This window comes from Zootoca vivipara, chromosome 4 (assembly GCF_963506605.1).
Source record: "Zootoca vivipara chromosome 4, rZooViv1.1, whole genome shotgun sequence".
NCBI classification, from domain to species: Eukaryota; Metazoa; Chordata; class Lepidosauria; order Squamata; family Lacertidae; genus Zootoca; species Zootoca vivipara.
In genome coordinates this window covers 63,293,683-63,312,958 of record NC_083279.1, presented here as the reverse complement: position 1 = coordinate 63,312,958, position 19,276 = coordinate 63,293,683, and the positions used below count along the sequence as shown (strand labels likewise).

General features: G+C 40.8%; 1 protein-coding gene across 4 annotated transcripts in view; it reads right to left on the bottom strand.

Annotated features, from left to right (window-relative positions):
• Nucleotides 1–12,835: 12,835 nt before the first annotated feature.
• The window catches only part of DCAF6 (DDB1 and CUL4 associated factor 6), a 51,761-nt gene continuing 45,320 nt past the window's right edge, over nt 12,836–19,276 (bottom strand). For all 4 annotated transcript variants that reach the window (XM_035114416.2, XM_035114415.2, XM_035114417.2 and 1 more), the window contains 4 exons: nt 14,946–15,102; nt 14,474–14,562; nt 13,882–13,987; nt 12,836–13,272 (listed from right to left, as the gene is read on the bottom strand). In XM_035114416.2, the coding sequence (XP_034970307.1) occupies nt 13,208–13,272; nt 13,882–13,987; nt 14,474–14,562; nt 14,946–15,102 (417 nt within the window). In that variant the 3' untranslated portion in view covers nt 12,836–13,207. The remainder of the gene's footprint in view (nt 13,273–13,881; nt 13,988–14,473; nt 14,563–14,945; nt 15,103–19,276) is intronic.

The window sequence follows — 19,276 nt, the reverse complement described above, 5'->3', positions numbered from 1 at the left end:
ACATCTTATGGTATTGCTATCCAGATGCTGCAGTTTTCCCTTTAGGACTCTATTAAGCAAAACAATATATTTAACTTATTCCCATTTTCATCCATTCTTTCGTTGTCTCTGGGTGTGTTCTTAGTCCAGTGTTTTAACACCCACTCACTGTACTCTTCAGTGGAGCTCTTGCACAGACAAAAGAGTGATGTCAAACATTTAATCCCTTTAATCCCATGCAGCGCCACAAGGAAAAAAGAGCTTTCATTACCCTATGAAAATCTGTGATTAATGAGAAAAGATCAGAAAATTAAGCTTACTTACCGCATATGCAGAAAATCATTTTCAGCCCATCAATAAAAATGCTTAAATTGTGTAAGTAGCATAGATGGCAAAAATTATCTCTGGCTGCATTATAGGGTAACAAGCATTTGTCTTGACTGGGACACTAGATGATGCTGAAGTGTTTGGCAATTCATTGGAATCTTGGAGATATTAAAGTTTCCTCTTCTGAAAGTAAGTAAAGTAGAGCTGTAGGTTAGATCTAAGAATACACACATGCAAACACACACACTAGTGGTGAAATCTGTGTGGAAATGGTAATTATAGTCCACATCTGAGAAAAATTACAGCTTTCCTGATTAAGCGGTAATAAATTTATGAGAGATTTGGAGAGGAAGCTGCTGCCTTCAGTTATGATGTACTTTAACCAAAGCATTTTTACAAGTTTTCATTTATTCAATAAATCCCAATGTTTGCAGCTAGTCGCATCCTCTGACTCATACAACAAATCAGAACTTAGAAGGAGCCAAAGCTCAGTTATAGAGAACACACTGAATGTACAAGGTCCTCAGTGCAGTTCTTGGCATCTGCAGCATGGGCTGGCAGCAGGGTTGAGAAATACCCTCTTAATGAGATTTTGGAGAGCTGCTACAGGTCAGAAGAAACAGTACTGGGTCAGAAGGGCCAATGACCTGACTCAACAGTTTCATGTTTTCAGCTGCATCTGCTGATGCAGTTCAACTGTACTACTTCCTTGTTCACCGAGAGTATTATTTGGTTTTGAATACAGAGCTTGATAATTTATTTAAGAACCGTGCTGGATCAGACCAAAGGCATCTAGTCCAGCACCCTGTTGTAATGGAGTCTATGAGCCATGTGGTTAGATGTTACGCTTCCTAAACAGAAATGACCTTATTCTATAGAACCTTCCAGTCTAGTCCAGCACCCTGTTGCAATGGAGTCTATGAGCCATGTGGTTAGATGTTACGCTTCCTAAACAGAAATGACCTTATTCTATAGAACCTTTCAGTCTACAAAACACTGCGCCTGTCTCAATTGCTTCGAGGTATCCAAATTCGTTCGCTTTCTTTAGTGCATCCAGTGCTAGAATGTTAATCCCTCAGCTAGGATGAACACATGTGCTCTGTTTGAAGGGCTATTTAAAGATATAGAACCATAAGAAGGGAGAGAAGGGATTTTGAAGTTGTCCATCAGCTGCTAGCACTTGGAAAGCAGACTGAGCAGGCATACAGGCCATCTGATTACAGTCTTCCTCACTTTGGTGGCATCTATTATACTTCTTTTTAAACTACAGTGGTTAATTCTCAATTTGGATCTATGCACAGAAATTAGCACATCCAACCCTCAGGCTGATTCTGTATAGTGTTCTCTTTTTCTAATCTGGGGAGAAAATGGTACCAGAGCAGAACATAACATCAATATAAATCGCCATTAAGAAAGCAGGTTAATCTTCCTGCTGTAATAATTCCTAAGAGAAGGGGTTTTTTTGTGTTGACATATAAATGCAACTTAATGGACAATGATTATAATGAGTCAGCCATTGATCTTTCCCCCACTACCCAAATACAAAAAAATAAAATAAAATTGAACATCTGGCTTTGTGCTACCATTAAAATGTTTTCTTAACTTTATCCCTTCACTTTTTCCTCATGCAAAGCTCATAATGCTTAGCTTTTAAGGATATAACATATTCTGTGGCAGTCCTACAAATGGAAATTATTGACCAAAACATCCGCACGCCTGCGTGGGTGTGGGGGCTGAAACAAAGAATGAAATTAATTCCACAAATGCTTAGATTAATTTGTTGTTTTCTCTATACCTAGGATGTGTGGCAGGTGAACAATTTAAAAGCAAACATATATGTAAATAATTATTCAAATGAGACAAATACTGAATTGTAGAGATGTGTTATAAGCACAAACTTAATGTCTTAACAGCTCAACTCTTGACAGCAAAAACTGGTCCAGATAAAAACAGTTAGTGAGCATTGGATTCTGCTTTGAAAATTATTTGCAGGAACTAGATTTTTTTTTGGCCTGGATAGTCAGTTTGGCATTGAACATCTGTAACTATTTCCCAAATCTGGTTGGAAGCAGGAATTTGTGTTCTGGATTCCATTTCACACAATATGAAGGTTCCCCAGAATCTCATGGTAGATAACTGGAGAGTAATGGGCAGAATCCAATCTTCGTGGAACTGGTGATAGGCCTGTGATTGCACAGAAGCCTCTATAACAGAGCTTTCCAAACTGTGTGTCGCAACATGTTAGTGTGTCAGCTGCAGTGTGTTGTGCGAACGCTCCCCATGCTTCTCCCAGGGCTGGAAAGGGGTTAGTAAAACTGAATTACTGTGTCACAAAATGGTGCATGTCTAAAAAGTGTGTTGCCAAGTTTGGAAAGCTCTGCTCTAGAAGCTAATGTGAACTAACTGTGATAGTGCAGGAGCTGACTCTTATGCCTACAAAGAATGCAAGTCAAATATAGCTGTACCAATAATTCAGGAATAGATCATCATACTCATATTCAACTAGCATTAGGTAGTTTATCTTAGACAAAGGTCAATAAGGAGAGAACATTGATAGATATGTATAAAATCATGCCTGGTGTGGACACACATGAGGTTTCTCTTCCTCTTACTTGAAGATAATTGAATTAATCGTTCATTATCTAATGAAGCTGAATGGTAGAGGATTCAGGACAGCTTTCTTCACACAATACGCGGTTATCGAAATTACTGCTACAAGATGTGGTGATGTCTTCCAGCCTTAGACGGCTTTAGAAGAATATCTGACAAATTCTTGGGTGACTGCTAGTCATAATGGTTACATGCTACACCCAAGATCAAAGGCGCCATGCCTCTGAACATCAGTAGCTGGGAATAACAGCCCTTGTGTGCTGTTTGTGGGCTTCTCAGAGTCATTGACCAATGGCTTCAAGTTATAAGAAAGGATATTCCAACTAAATATCTGACAGTAAGAGCTGTTCAGCAGTGGAACTGTCTCCCTCAGGACAGTGGAATGGTCTCCCTCCGTCCTTGGAGGTTTTTAAGCAAAGGTTGGATGGCCATCTGTCATGCATGCTTTAGTTGAGTTTCATGCGTTGCAGGGGGTTTGACTATATTTTTCTAGAAAGTTGTCAGGGGATTGTTGCGGCTACTCTAGAGTAAAGACGCTCCAGTCAGCTCTGTCTTTAAGAGCTTTATTGTGCATACTATTTACAGTGCAGAGACATCAGAAAACATGACTCCCTAGTCTGATTCATAACCCAGGATTGGCACTTGTCTGTTTTTGCTCCAGCATAATAGTCTGGGGACCCCAAAACGCCGTCCCCTTGCCCTACGTCTGGGTGCATGACCCAACATGGGCGCCAGAAGGGGCTGCGTTCCTTCTCCCGTCCTTTGGCTGGAGCGTTGCAGAGGCTCCGACACCTTGCTGCACTGTCCTTCCTCCTCTGGCCAGCTGGGTCAGTGCAGGGGCTCTTATGCGTCTTGGAGCCCCCTCTGCATTCCGCTCCATTCCTCATTGCCTCCTCCTGACCCGCTGCTTGCGCTGTCACTGGGCGAAGTGCTGGTCAGGATGACTGGGGGAGGGTCCCTGTAGGGCAGGGGTCCCCAAACTATGGCCCAGGGGCCACATGCGCCCCCGAGGCGCTTTTATGTGGCCCCCGGGGACCCCCGCCACCTGCTCTTACCGGCGCGGTGTGGCGCGGCTGCCAACTTCCGACCCGGAAAAGCGACGGAAATAGCTTGTGCGCACGTGCGTCATTTCCAGTGTACTTCCGGGTCAGAGGAGGCTTCTGCACATGCGCACAAGCTATTTTCGGCACTTTCCAGGTCGGGAGTGTGCCAGAAATAGTGTTTGCGCATGCACAGCTCCCATGCCCCCGCACACGCTCCCCCACCCTCCAGCCCAAAGCTGGGTAAGTTTGGGGACCCCTGCTGTAGGGAGTCCCCCTGACAAAGGTTAAGGGCAAAATGTGTAGGTACTTTTTAAGTGATTTATGTAAAATGAAAGTGAGTGTGATGTGGCTACCTTGCATATTTTCCCTGGTACCGAGGAACATGCCCTTTTGCTATTAGGCAGCAACAGCATGACAAACACAAATACATACAGGATCATAGACAGTGTGTGCTTGTAAAATCTGGTGCTTCCAGAAGTCTCTGAAATTTGAAAGTCAGAAATTTTCATTTAATTGTTTATATAATGCCATTTATGTACACAGCATTTTGCAAATAACAGTTTGACAGGCCCCTACAAACAAGCAGCATATAACTTTAAGAAAGAAAGAAAGAAAGAAAGAAAGAAAGAAAGAAAGAAAGAAAGAAAGAAAGAAAGAAAGAAAGAAAGAAAGAAAGAAAGCAGAAGACCACTGTTTGGACAGATACATGAATTTTGGTACTTTGGATATCCTACCAATAATGAATTCATTTCCCAAGTTTGAATCCTTTTTTTAAAAACAGCTTCCTCCATGCACATAAAAATGAGTTATCAACATACAGTACTTGGAAGAAACCCCAAGTTGGCAGAAGTTTAAAAAAATCATTACCAACCCCCCCCCTTAATTTAGGGAGGGAGGACACCCCAAAAGAGCCCAGTTAAAAATGAGTAAGCTTAGGTGTCAAGGGCAGGGAGTGGAGTTTCCTAGAAGAGGGTTTAGTCACTTGGCTAGAACATTAACAGGAACACTCCCACTGCAACATTTTGTTGAAAGCCTCACTAGTACCTTTGCAGTACAAAATTAATAAAGTCACAAGTTTTTGAAGATGAGCAGAGGCATTTCTAATTCAGTTGGTGATGTTTCTAAAACTATAAAACTGGGTTTTGACTTGTTCCAAGTTTCTCATTTTCTTTGAAGTCATAGCAGCTGTGCATTTTCATATAATCAGATATTAGTGCTGAAGTAGGGGGAAATCACTCGGGTTGAGCAAGTATTTTGTGAAGCTATTTCGCTTTTAAATCCAAGATGCTTCATCATTCTGCTTTAGCAAGTCCAATCACTGAATTAATTTCATCCCTAAATCCTCTCATTTACTTTCTGCACAAGGCAGCATATCAAGTAAACTGTTTTAAAACAAAGGTAATATTAGAGGGAGATGTAAATCTGATGGTGGCGTGTGGAACTCTACAGCAGCTTACACACCTTCCTGATCTAAATCCGTAAGGCATATTTTATTACTCTTAAATAAAAATGAATGGCTTAGGATGGACGGTGCTTGTGAACAGAACATGCCAGATGCAGCTGAAGCTGACAACATAATCTTAGTGTGTTACTAGGGAAACACAAAAATGTATTCCAATTGCCCTCCTCACCCTGCCTAGCTAGACAGTGAATTGAACTTCAGATACTTGTGAGCACACACAAAGACCCTGCTCCCTTTTATTCTGAATTCATTAATCTGAAATAACTACTATACACCTATTTACAGTTACGTGGACAGCAGCATCAACAGAAATACACACCGAGAGATATCTTAAAGAGTTCTTCAACTTTGGCATACTGGATTCCTTCCTGACCCTATTATACGCCTGCTTCATCATGGTTTGGTTTGGTCTGAGGAAGTATTGAAGGTTTAAAAAACAGCTTGAGAATTAAAAGCTATTTCTTTTATATGAAAACTTGCAATGAAGTAGTGAAAGAAAGGAATTTTAGACTAAGGGGACATTGTTTTCTTGTATTTTCTGGTTATTTAAGTATTATTTAAGTAGTCTAAAATCTCTCAGAGAGGGCAGACAGTGTTCAAAAAGTTGGAGGTAGGCTGCAGAACTAAGAAAAATTACAACAACCAAAGAATGTTTAAAGCTTACCTACACAGAGCCAAATTTGTTCTGATTGAAAATTGCTTTGTAACCAAAATGGTAACCTGAGTAATGTAGCCCGCTCCCTGTATCTATCTAGATTTTAGTTGAATAGATGTCATTTTGACTGGACACACAGACAACATTACAATATATTGTGTGCCTGATAAGATGCTAGCACGAAAAAGCTTAATGAAAGAAGCTTTCCCAGAGGACTGCCAAAAACAACAGCTGATTCTTGATACTAAAGGCGCGGAAACACACAAGGAAACATACTACAACAGATTACAAATTACATATACTGTTATTCAGTAATCCTCTTCTGTGTAGAGTGTCTTATTCAATGCATGCAACAAGAAGACCCTACAAGCAGGATACTGATATACAAAAAACACAAGAGCTGATCCACAGCACTATCTTCCATATCTGGAAACGTGATTCGTATTTCCAGGGAGTGATAAAGGGATCCCATGCAGATTAGCAGAGCAAACCTGCAGATTTGTCTCTGAAAGCATTAGGAATTCTTAGTGGTTGTGGAATAAGAGGATAGGTGTTCCTAAATATTAGTAATGGATTAAAAAACAAGAGATAGAAAAATAATAATTACAGTGGGGAGTAATTGTGGAGTTCCTCAAGGATCCAAATTCAGATAAACGGTCTGTTCTGGAATTAGGGTAAACAGTAAGGTAGTCATGTTTTTATGAGGCCTAAATTATCCAGGAGAGCAATATCCAGAAGACTGTGAAGGGTTCAAAAATATCTCTCAAAACTGATTGACCAAGGGTGAGACCTCACCAACCACACGGCTCCAAGCCCATGGGTCCTAATAGAAATGTGGGAGTGGGAAGCATCAGAAGAATAGAATCAGTGGCTGGTAGAAAGGTGCTTATTCTCTCCCTATACAAAGACGTCTCTGCTATAAATGTCCACCCCCAGCTAGCTGCCAGTTTAGGGTCCCAGCCATGGAAAAAGCTGTGGACCCAGGTGGCGCTGTGGGTTAAACCACTGGGCCTAGGGCTTGCTGATCAGAAGGTCAGCGGTTCGAATCCCTGTGACGGGGTGAGCTCCTGTTGCTCGGTCCCAGCTCCTGCCAACCTAGCAGTTCGAAAGCACGTCAAAATGCAAGTAGATAAATAGGAATCGCTACAGCGGGAAGGTAAACGGCGTTTCCATGTGCTGCTCTGGTTTGCCAGAAGCGGCTTTGTCATGCTGGCCACATGACCTGGAAGCTATACGCCGGCTCCCTCGGCCAATAATGCGAGATGAGCGCGCAACCCCAGAGTCGGTCACGACTGGACCTAATGGTCAGGGTCCCTTTACCTTTACCTATACCAAAGACGTCTCTGCTGTAAATGTCCACCCCCAGCTAGCTGCCAGTTTGGGGTTTCAGCCATGGAAAAAGCTATTTAAAAACAAGCTCCAGAAAGCAATTTCAGGAGACAATTATCAGGCAGGGAAAAGTTTACATTCTCCTAATCCACCTACGCATTCCCATTTGCACAGAGAGGGCTACCTGGACTAAGAATTAATTAACCAAAATTATTACCATAAAGAGACATTAAAGAGCAATAAGAGACAGAAAAAAGTATCCACTGCTGTTATCCTTGGTGTAGGGAAAAGCAGGCTAAGGACATGTAGGGAGCGGAAACTGCCAGGCCTCTGAATTTGGCTTTTAAGGCCATTTGGGGCAAACCTCACTCATATCGATGTCAAGTGGTGGGTCAATGGTGAGAACCACAGGTTCTCTCACCCCTGCTGCAAAAGATGAAGTTGTATGCTCAAGATGAAGGGGTCGAGCAGCCAGCCCTTCCTTACCATTTTGTACTTACTGAAACTGTTTAGCCTTAAGAGCGCTTCTTTGTCCTTTTCACACGAGGGAAGAGGTTGCTGCTTTCTCAGGAGAATATAGGGTTTTCATGGAGTTCCAGCATCTCAAGAGGAAAACCTGCCTTTTATTCTGGATAGAAGCTATTTAGGCCTACAGCCTCTCCACACAGCTAAACAGTCACTTTAAGCACCACTGCAAGTTCTTCTCACACTCCTGTAGGAGGCAGTGGGGCTCTTCCTCCAAGCATTAATCCTCAAATCACCAAAAAGGACTGTTTCCACATTCTTTCACCTTACTAGGCCTCAGCACTGCTAATAGGCTTTTTAAAAAATAAACACTCAAAGGGGAAAGAAGCCTGTTTGAAAATGAGAAATATTCAGGGGAGTAATCCTTCTCCCATAAGCCAGTTCTGCCTCCTCTGTGGTGCATATCTTCAAGTGGGGTGAGGTAGGATTTGGTCGTTACTGTAGGCCTATTGCTTGATGAGCATTTTAGGAATATTGTATTGTGTGTCATTTTAAATTTGGCTTATCTGCATTTTGTTGTTTAATTATAGCACTTATTGGACAGAATACAGCTTGCATGTTTTTCTATCTCCAAAGGTAAATGAACAAGAGAGAGGAACTGAACTACTGTATCTGTAGCCACCCCTGCCCCCGCCCCGCCCCAAACCATTCACTCTGGCAATATTCCTGGCTGTTTTTCAAACAGAGAGGCAGGTTCCTCCGTTACAAGCACTCAATTGGCCTCAACCAGAAGTCAGGCATTTAGTGTTGCTTCCAGCAGATTCCTGCAGTGAAACATGCTTCCAGTGGAGATTCAGCAGGCATCCTTGTTTATTACTGCCAGGTGTCCCTTGAAGGTTTTTTTTTTATGGTGATAGGCATATATAGCTGTTCAAAAATTTTCTCAATTAGCTAGGCATTTGAATGATTTTGTGCTGTTTTTATGTTTTATGGTTTATAGTTTTTCACCATCCTGGTATTTTATAAGATGCTAGTAAGTATACTTTTATAAATAAAGCAGCCATCCCAAGGACACTCTCAGAAGTACAGTTGTGGTATACTGTGGTCCATTGTGTCTGTGTACCTGCTTACAACATGGGCAGTCCCCAGTACATGGTTTATTTTCACACCATTGCCAAACAGTCTTAGCAGCAACTTGTAGTAGTCCAGAAACAAACCTTGATGCAGCGACTAAGAGTTTCAAGTTGCCCTCCACTAAGCAACTATATTGTATGGCTGGCCCTGTGATGAAGGGGTGGTTTTGAGTTTAATGGAATTCCTACTCTGGCCCCTCTTCATACAACTGTATGCATGCCTCACAATTACAATTCGTGACTGTATATCAAAGGTGGGGATGGGAGAATGCTTTTCTCTGGGGCAGGACCAGTGGTGCAGTCCTGCTCTTCCTTAACCATAGGTTATTTTATTTTGGACATTTCTGCAAGTGCACTATGAATAACAGAATCCAAATTTTAGAGTACATCCAGGTGTGAAATTGAGGTACATCCAGGTAAGTAGTTTGTCCCCCAATTTAGTATAGAAGATCTCAGTAACAATGAATATTCCATGTTCTCTTGTTCTTTGCACCTTTTCCACACATTCACAGTAGCCTTCAGGTGTTCTTAGAAGTGTACAGAAGCAGAGTAGGAAAAGGACTACTATCTGGCTTTACAGTCACTCCCTAAGCACCTACCACCCTTTAATTTCAGCTTTGATCTCACAATGAGGATTTGGGTTGGAAACTTTCCATGAGTTTAAATTCCTGCAATGCCTGCCATTATGTCAGCAGATTGTGTCATTACATTTTGTGACTGATGACAGAAGAGGAAGCTAACTGATGAGCTGGAGAGAAGCCTGGCAGATAAAACCTGTTACTATTCAATATTTCTCCATGAGATCACATGCTTCTGTTTTTGTTTTAGATTAGATCATCCAAACCCTGAAGCAGTTAAATTTAACTATGATTAGTTGGGGAAAGTGTGTAAGGTTTAAACATGGCAAACTGCAGTCAATCTAAAACAGAAGTGAAAGCTTCCAAATTTATTGTGGTCGGTCACACCAGAGGAGTGCAGAGTCCAATGTTGAGTTCAATGTTGACTGGGGTTTGTTCTTGTAGTGCTAGAACCAAAAGTTTGTGTCAAACAATACGCCTAAGGGAGAGCATGATGGCCATCTCATTCCCATATATTTCAATAAAATTGCTATTCAAGTACGTTTAGAATGTCAGCTAATAACACTAAGCCAAATCATGGCTTAGTGCAAATGAGCAAACATGTAGATTCCTGGTCATAGGCAGCACTCCTCATTTGGTCTTATTGCTGTTGCACTACCCAGGGCTAAGCCATGGTTTGGTTTAGGCCCAAACCTGGGCTAATGGTTTGTCTCATTCCAGACGAACCACAAGCTATAACCACAAGCTGTAACCAAGATTTGCTCTTGAGTTTACTGCTTGTGGTTTAGTGAGCCATAATACTAAGCCAAACCATGGGCTAAGACCTGGTAGCATAGGAGCGGCAGGACCAAGGAAGGAGTGGTACAATGACAATTTTTGCTCTGGGAACTCACAAAATGCTTGTTTGCATGGGCCATGGCTTGACTCAATGTTGCATGCAAAATGGGTCAAAGTTTGATACTCGTTTGGATTTTAAATAGGGCTGCAAAGTGTTATTAGTAAATGTATTTTAAAAATTTATTGATTTAAAAGGTGTCACCTATTAAAACAAAACCAACTAATATGATGCTCCTGATTTAATCTGATTTAATAATAGTACTAACAATACTGTAGATGGCAAACACCATCTTAAAAAGGAATTTCCTATTCTCCCCTAGGAAGGACTACCTATTCTAAGATGGTGCCTGTTGTAAGATATCTAATCAAAGTAATAATAATAATTTATAATAATAATTTATTATTTATACCCCGCCCATCTGGCTGGGTTTCCCCAGCCACTCTGGGCGGCTTCCAACAAAAGATTAAAAAGACATTAAAAGTCTACTTCTTCAGACCTACTTATTTTTTACATGAACACTAATTGACTAAAATTGATATGATTCATCTACAGTGGTACCCAGGTTCTCAAATGCCTTGGTACTCAAACACCTTGGTTCTCAAACCCCGAAAACCCAGAAGCGTTCTGGTTTTCGAACATTTTTCGGAAGTCGAACATCCGATGTGGCTGTCGGCTATTGTTTCCGGGGCACCTGCGCCAATCAGAAGCTGCACCTTGGTTTTCAAACATTTCGGAAGTCAAACGGACTTCCGGAACGGATTAAGTTTGGTGCTTTTGTTTTTGCTATTTATTTTGCGTTTTTGTTTTTGTGACTGTGTGGAACCCAGTTCAGCTACTGACTGATTGTGGAAATGGATAAAAGCCCCCCATCCAAACAATGACTATCATCAGTGCAGGTAAGGAAAAATTAATAATTTTAATTTTAATAATCTACAATACTGTCTTATTTATTTTATAGTACAGTATATTGATTATTGCTTTCATTTTATGGATCAGTGGTCTCATTAGATAGTAAAATTCATGTTAAATTGCTGTTTTAAGGTTTTTTTAAAAAGTCTGGAACAGATTAATCCATTTTGCATTCTTTTCTATTGGGAAAGCGTGCCTTTGTTTTGGAACACTTTGGTTTTGGAATGGACTTCTGGAATGGATTACAGTAAGTTTGATAACCAAGGTACCACTGTATTAATATTAATCAGATGATAGCCCTTGTTATAAAATTTTAGCAACATCAGTCAGAAAATGAAGTTTTTGTAAGATGATGAACAGAAGTTGCTGTGGTAACTTGCTCTAAGATGTAGGATTTTAGGACAATTTTTTAGATTGAAAACTGCACAAATTAATGGTAGATGGACAGAATTAAGGTGGCTGGATAGTAACTCTTAGGTAATCTTCAGTAGTTTCCATTTCCAATAGCTACTATTCAGAAATAAGTAAATTTTGCAAAAACACTTAATTTTAATTAGGAATTGGGTAGGAGGAAACCCAGCCAGGTGGGTGGGGTATATTATTATTATTATTATTATTATTATTATTATTATTATTATTAACTGCCTTATTATTATCATCACCTACTGCCTTATTACAGTGGAACCTCGGTTTATGAACACCTCGGTTTATGAATTTTCGGTTTATGAACGCTGCGGACCCATCTGGAACGGATTAATTCATTTTCCATTACTTTCAATGGGAAAGTTCGCTTCAGTTTATGAACGCTTCAGTTTATGAACAGACTTCCAGAACCAATTACACCCATGCTTCAGTTTATGAACGCTTCAGTTTAAGTACTCCGTGGACCCGTCTGGAACGGATTAATCCACTTTCCATTACTTTCAATGGGAAAGTTCGCTTCAGTTTATGAACGCTTCAGTTTAAGTACTTCGCGGACTGTCTGGAACAGATTAATCCACTTTCCATTACTTCCAATGGGAAAGTTCGCTTCAGTTTATGAACGCTTCAGTTTATGAACAGACTTCTGGAACCAATTGTGTTCATAAACCGAGGTACCACTGTATTAGCATTAAGATACAGTACCATCAATATAGCCCATTTTTTCCAACAGACTTTGATCCAGAAGGCTACATGGCTGGATCTGTGCACACAGTTGAGTATGCAACAGCAGCCTTCTGTGCTGTATGACAAGCTGCTTTTTATCAGAGCTTCCAAAGCAATTCAGAAACTCTATAGTCACACATACCTAAAATGAAACATTTAAATTTAGCACATAAAAGTTCTGACTTAAATGTCTTTTTTAAGAAGGCAGAATAAATTTCTAGTCAACTTACAAGTTATGTAAGTCTCCAAACCCCAATAGGATTTCTGTGGGGAAGGATGGAGACAGAAATTTCTGTAGTCAGCAGAGAATGTGATGTGTTGATTTCCTCACACAGTGGTCAGAAAAAGACAAACACAAATGTAAACAACCACATCTTTTAATAGAAAGCAACAAACATGCAAATAGCAGGTATAGAAATTTATTTGAACCAATGTTTTCACTATAAGGTAAGTTATTTTAAAACACTGATCCAAGCTCCCATGTTTGCAAGTTAAGGGAAAATATTGCACTTCGCATTTTCTAGCACCCCTCATACACTGCAAAACATTTTAAAAACATTTTGCTTATTTTACTTGCACACTTTTGCAAGTCATGCACACATTCATTCAAAATCAAAACGTTAGGTTACTCAAAAGCAAAACCTTAAAATTGCACTAAAGCTTTGTAAGGAAAAATATAATTCATGACTTATACAAATTTCATGACGTCTAGGTGTTTTCAGAGAAGAGCCAATTACTCTTCATCTTCGTTTTCATTCTCTTGGCCAGATCCTTCAGACCTGTCTCCTTCCAGCCGGTCTGTAAAATATGGGAGTAATTGTTAAATGACTGAAGCAATTTTAAAGCCATTTTTCCAATTCAGAAAACAAAATGACATTTTGTTCAACCACTGTCCAGGGTCTAGTGATGAATGAAGTAGAAATGCTTAAGGTATACTGAACATATATACTCTCTTTTATAAATATAATGGAAACATAGTAGGAAGAAAAAATATGAATAGCTGCTAAAAATTCTGATTCATATAATTTTACACAGAAATGTAAAGGTGTATATATTGCACCTATCGGCCACTTGCGACCAAGTGAAGATGCCCAGGCATCAGGATGGTGGTGCCTGATGTCTCCACCACCTGGAGGTGCATGCCTAGGGATCGTTGGATCTTGTCTGTTTTCACACACTGACAACACATTCTTTAGAAGTCTATCCATGATATTTTATCTGCACAATCAGAACGAATTTCAGGAACCAAAAAGTCGTATTGAAAAATACAACTTTTAAGCTGTCTGGCCCCAAAATGGCAACTAGTTGAAATGAAACACCTCGCATAAGAAATCTAGTCAAAAGTGATTTCTGGTCTATGACCATAATCAATTCATTCAGTAAAAAGTGTCTGTAGAATCTTCCTACCTGCTCTTATATGGTTCAAAGATGCCAACATTCTTAGCATAAAAGAAGCTGGAACAGTGATTGTGTTTCTTGTTTCCTCCAGCATTAATTCATTTCGAGTTATAACCTGTGGTAGGGGTAGAGAGGAAGTGAAATAGTTACTGAACAAGAATTTAACAGAGCAGATATTTTCTAAAGGCTTGTTGTATATATTTATGTGCCACTATTATATGAGCATCTGACATAAAACACTGTATCAGTATTTACCAAAGACTTCTCTTTACCTAATACATGTTTCACTGGTGCACACAACTCTTTACCAATTTAAGGCTATTCACGATCAGTTCACTTCTATAACAGAATTTACTACGTTTCTATACATGTTGCATGTGCCATAGAATCTAGTTCCATGCTCCAGTAACAATGACACATCTCACACTGTGAACTGGTCTTTTTATGGGAATACATCTATGAAATTATTGTTTTCTTCTAAGTTACAAATTGGTATTAGTGGTGCACAGAAAGTATTAACTTCCTCAAACACAAGCAACTTCAATATTGTCAGGAAAGAAAATTATAGAAATAGGAGTGTTACTGCAGAATATCATCTTACCTCGTCAGCAAGTTTTCGATTAAAAATTTTGGATTCTTCTAGTGGGGACCAGATTTTTATATCATAATCAATACCTGATGAGGCTAGAACTAAAACAATTTAAGAATATATTAAGCAGACATTATTTTACATTTGCAAATACAAACAATATTTGGTGGTTGGAATACTTTGTTGCAACCTGCCCGCCCCCACCCCCCAATTGTTTAGAAGGGTTTCACTTTTAAATTCACTCTTATGTTCCACTTAGAACTTCTATTCCCTAGGGAGCATTCACATGTGCATAATTTGCAACAGGTAGGCAATGATCTGAAAAAGACTAGATCTCTCATTAGTATTAGCTAAGGCCCTTCAGACTACAAACAATTAAAAATAGCCTATCATTTTGGTAGAACATGGATGAAGCCAAGTGTTTTCAAGGGCTTCCCTACAAGCTATGCCTATGCCTGTAAATGATAGAGAAAAACAATCTTACTTGGGTCAAATGGATGTGGCTGCAGACAGTTCACCACGTGGTTATCTGCTTCCAGCAGCATCAAGTGCTCAGCAGTATGCCGATCCCAGATGAATATATGTCCACAGTCTGAACCACTCATAACAAAGTTAGAACCCCAAAAATTGGCTTCTTTTATCTATACAGAAAATAAATTGGGAGGGGAATCAAACATTTCATTATGGTTAGTATGCACAGCTGGGAGACATTATAATTCACTTTCAAAGTTACTTCACAACTCCTTTCCATCCCCTGACATGGCTATGCACAATTACTTTCATCTTTAACAAACAGCAATTTAGCATTAATTTTGAATGCAGACAAGCTGAAATAAGCTAACTTCAAACTATGGTTTGATTTATCCATAACCTTAGCAAGGCCAGAACTGTGCCCACTATTTTAAAATAAATATTTTCAAATGATACGTGCTATCCGTTTAAAAGGTGCCCCAAGGCCCTACATACTGTAGTACAGTGTTTCTCAACCTTTTTTGGGCCACGGCACACTTGTTCCGTGAAAAAAATCACGAGGCACACCACCATTAAAAAAGTTTTAAAAATTAACTCTGTGCCGCCCTATATTATAATTATGACTGTAAGAAACACTTGCCAAATATTGCTTTCCGGCGGGTCAGAGTTGTGCATTGAGCTTTGGGAAAGAGGAGGAGAAATATTGCTTTCCGGCAAGTCAGTGTTGTGTATTGGCGGCCGCCAGGCTCGTTTGCACTGAGCTTTGGGAAAGAGGAGGAGAAATATTGCTTTCCGGCGGGTCAGTGCTGTTTATTGGTGGCCGCCAGGCACGTGGCAATGCAAATCGCCCTTCTCTTCGCCGCACGTCGCGGCACACCAGCCAGCGTCTCGCGGCACACTAGTGTGCCACGGAACAGTGGTTGAGAAACGCTGCTGTAGTACCTATAGCTAATATACATCCTATATACAATATATATACCTAAACAGTACAGTGTTTAAAGCATCCACACAATCTATTTAGAAGAGACCCTAAGCAGCACTAAATAGAAAGGACTGTTGGTTTAGCTGGAAACATATTTCTATGTGATGTTATAGTGTACTCAATTAAGATTGCCTCCCCAAACACTCAAAGGCAGGAATACAGTTGCATCAAAGGAAGTCTTTTGTCTCTGTTACCCTGAAGTGACCAATTACATTCTTGCCAAGCTAAAGAGTAGCCATAGCAGGATTTTTAAGCATTCAAGGAATATAAGCCATACCCCGAAAATAAGACATAGTGATAGGCAATGCCGGCCGTGGCAGCAGGAGGAGGAGGAGGAGGAGGAGGAGGAGGAAATAAATAAGACATCCCCTGAAAATAAGCCATAGTGGGGTTTTTGAGGAAAAATAAATATAAGACGGTGTCTTATTTTCGGAGAAACATGGTAAATGCATGAGATTGCTGCCACTGACCTCAGGACTGGAACCTGGATCTGTTCCAGGCAGCACAGGCAGACTGAAAAACCCTACCTTTTTCAGAAGACATTGGAGAACAAAAAGAGTGGCAGTGGTGCTAATTGGGTAAACATAGCCTTCAAAGGCTCAACATATTAACAACCTCAGATATGCAGATGACACAACCTTGATGGCAGAAAGTGAGGAGGAATTAAAGAACCTTTTAATGAGGGTAAAAGAGGAGAGCGCAAAATATGGTCTGAAGCTCAACATCAAAAAAACCAAGATCATGGCCACTGGTCCCATCACCTCCTGGCAATTAGAAAGGGAAGAAATGGAGGCAGTGAGAGATTTTACTTTCTTGGGCTCCTTGATCATTGCAGATGGTGACAGCAGTCACGAAATTAAAAGACGCCTGCTTCTTGGGAGAAAAGCAATGACAAACCTAGATAGCATCTTAAAAAGCAGACACATCACCTTGCCTACAAAGGTCCGTATAGTTAAAGCTATGGTTTTCCCAGTAGTGATGTATGGAAGTGAGAGCTGGACCATAAAGAAGGCCGATCACCGAAGAATTGATGCTTTTGAATTATGGTGCTGGAGGAGACTCTTGAGAGTCCCATGGACTGCAAGAAGATCAAACCTATCCATTCTGAAGAAAATCAGCCCTGAGTGCTCACTGGAAGGACAGATCGTGAAGCTGAGGCTCCAATACTTTGGCCACCTCATGAGAAGAGAAGACTCCCTGGAAAAGACCCTAATGTTGTGAAAGATTGAGGGCACTAGGAGAAGGGGACGACAGAGGACGAGATGGTTGGACAGTGTTCTTGAAGCTACGAACATGAGTTTGACCAAACTGCGAGAGGCAGTGCAAGACAGGAGTGCCTGGCGTGCTATGGTCCATGGGGTCACGAAGAGTCGGACACGACTAAACGACTAAACAACAACAAGCCTTCAAAGGCATGACCTTTTTCTTCTCTTTGAACTCCACCAACACACCTTTTAAAGCATCATGACTAAATAGCTTTCTACCTAACGAAAGTTTCAGAAGAAAGGTTAATAAAGGCTGCTGACTCAGCTTCCCTTTTATTTATTTTTTGCTAGATCATTAAAGAATCACTGCTGTTTTTTATCCACAGCTGCACAGGGGCTGACTGCTGAGGAACAGTACTGAAGACTAATTGCATTGATTGTGGTGGTGAGGGCTCAAGCCCTACAAACTCATTCCCAGAACTTGAATCACAGTTGACAATGTTGATTCTCCAGGTAGTGTCATGCTCCTTCTGGAGTAGTCACCTTTGGTCCCCCCATCCTGCACTCAGCTCCCGCCTGTGGCTCCAAGAAGCTGTCAGCATGCAACAGCAGCCACACCTTGGGAATGGCTTTGACTGGTCAGCTGAGGGTACCCTAGAAGAAGGTAGCCAATAGGTCTTGCATCCTCAGTGAGTTAGGGACCTCCCCTGCATGCAAAGTCAGGCTCGAACTGATTGAGCAGATGAGACCAATAGCGGGTCTAATGTTAAAGAAGGCAGTTTCTGCATGTGCTATAGAGGGAAGTGAGGGACAGATGGGCCCTGTCAATCTGGGAAGGTGGCCCATCAAGGAGAAGGAAAACTCTGATCCTAAACCTCTACTGCCTTGTGAGATATCTTTGGGAGAAGAAAAGACTAAGGAGAAAACTCTACAAAAAAACAACAAAAAACCTGTTGTTGTTTTGTATTGCTCTGCTTTCCTTTGGACACCAGTGAGGCTGAGAGGGGGGGTCCTGTTGTCTGGGCAGCCCAGGACTTCCATACACACTGCCCAGCCTAACGCAACAGTTTGACATCACCCTTGGAAGCATACTCCATTGTTTCTCAAGACAGACAGATGCCAACAACAAGGTGCCTTCCTCCTCTGACAGATCTTTCCTAGCTCTGCTAAACTATGAAAGAAGTTGGAGGGTTACTGGGCGCCCTCTGGTGGCTCACACTACCAATAATAATAAAAATTCCTTCAGTAGCACCTTAAAGACCAACTAAGTTTTTATTTTGGTATGAGCTTTCGTGTGCACGCACACTTCTTCAGATATCTTGAGCTTTCGTGTGCACGCACACTTCTTCAGCTATCTGAAGAAGTGTGCATGCACACGAAAGCTCATACCAAAACAAAAACTTAGTTGGTCTTTAAGGTGCTACTGAAGGAATTTTTTAATTTTGTTTCGACTCAGACCAACACGGCTACCTACCTGTAACTAGAACTACCAATAATGTCACATTTATTACTTGGCCCTCCTCAAGAATGATGGTCATTACTGAGAAAATTACATGTCGGGAAAAATCACTGAATAAATAAATTGCAGTAAAAATAACCACAAAATCAATTGCAAGGAAACACCCATGAAGAACATGGGGAAATGAAGCTTCACACACTCAAACAGTCCAGGGCACCAAGGGAACAGACAAGAGTCCTAGACACCATAAACACACAGCAATACAACACAGATTCAAAATATAGTACAAGCCTGAGACATGGAGAAGCAAAAAAGAGAGAGAAAATATGTCTTAAGCAACTGCCCCCAGCAAGGGCAACAATGTAACTTGCTACTTCAGGAGAACAGAGGCAAAATATTGAGGGGGTTTTTTTGAGGTGATTTTGTTCCTGCCTTTGAGTGGATGAAGAAGCCAAACCCATGCAAGTCCATTATAACACCTTTTATTTTAAATTCAAAGTTACTTCATAATGTAGACCTGGCATACAGTGCTCCGGACTAAGAGTTTGCAAAGGTACTGGAGTAACCATAACCGTACTATGATGTGCATATATCTTAATTTTTCTTATAATCTCTCTTCTAATGTAGGTTATGGGACACGGGTGGCGCTGTGGTCTAAACCACTGGGCCTAGGGCTTGCCGATCAGAAGGGGTGAGCT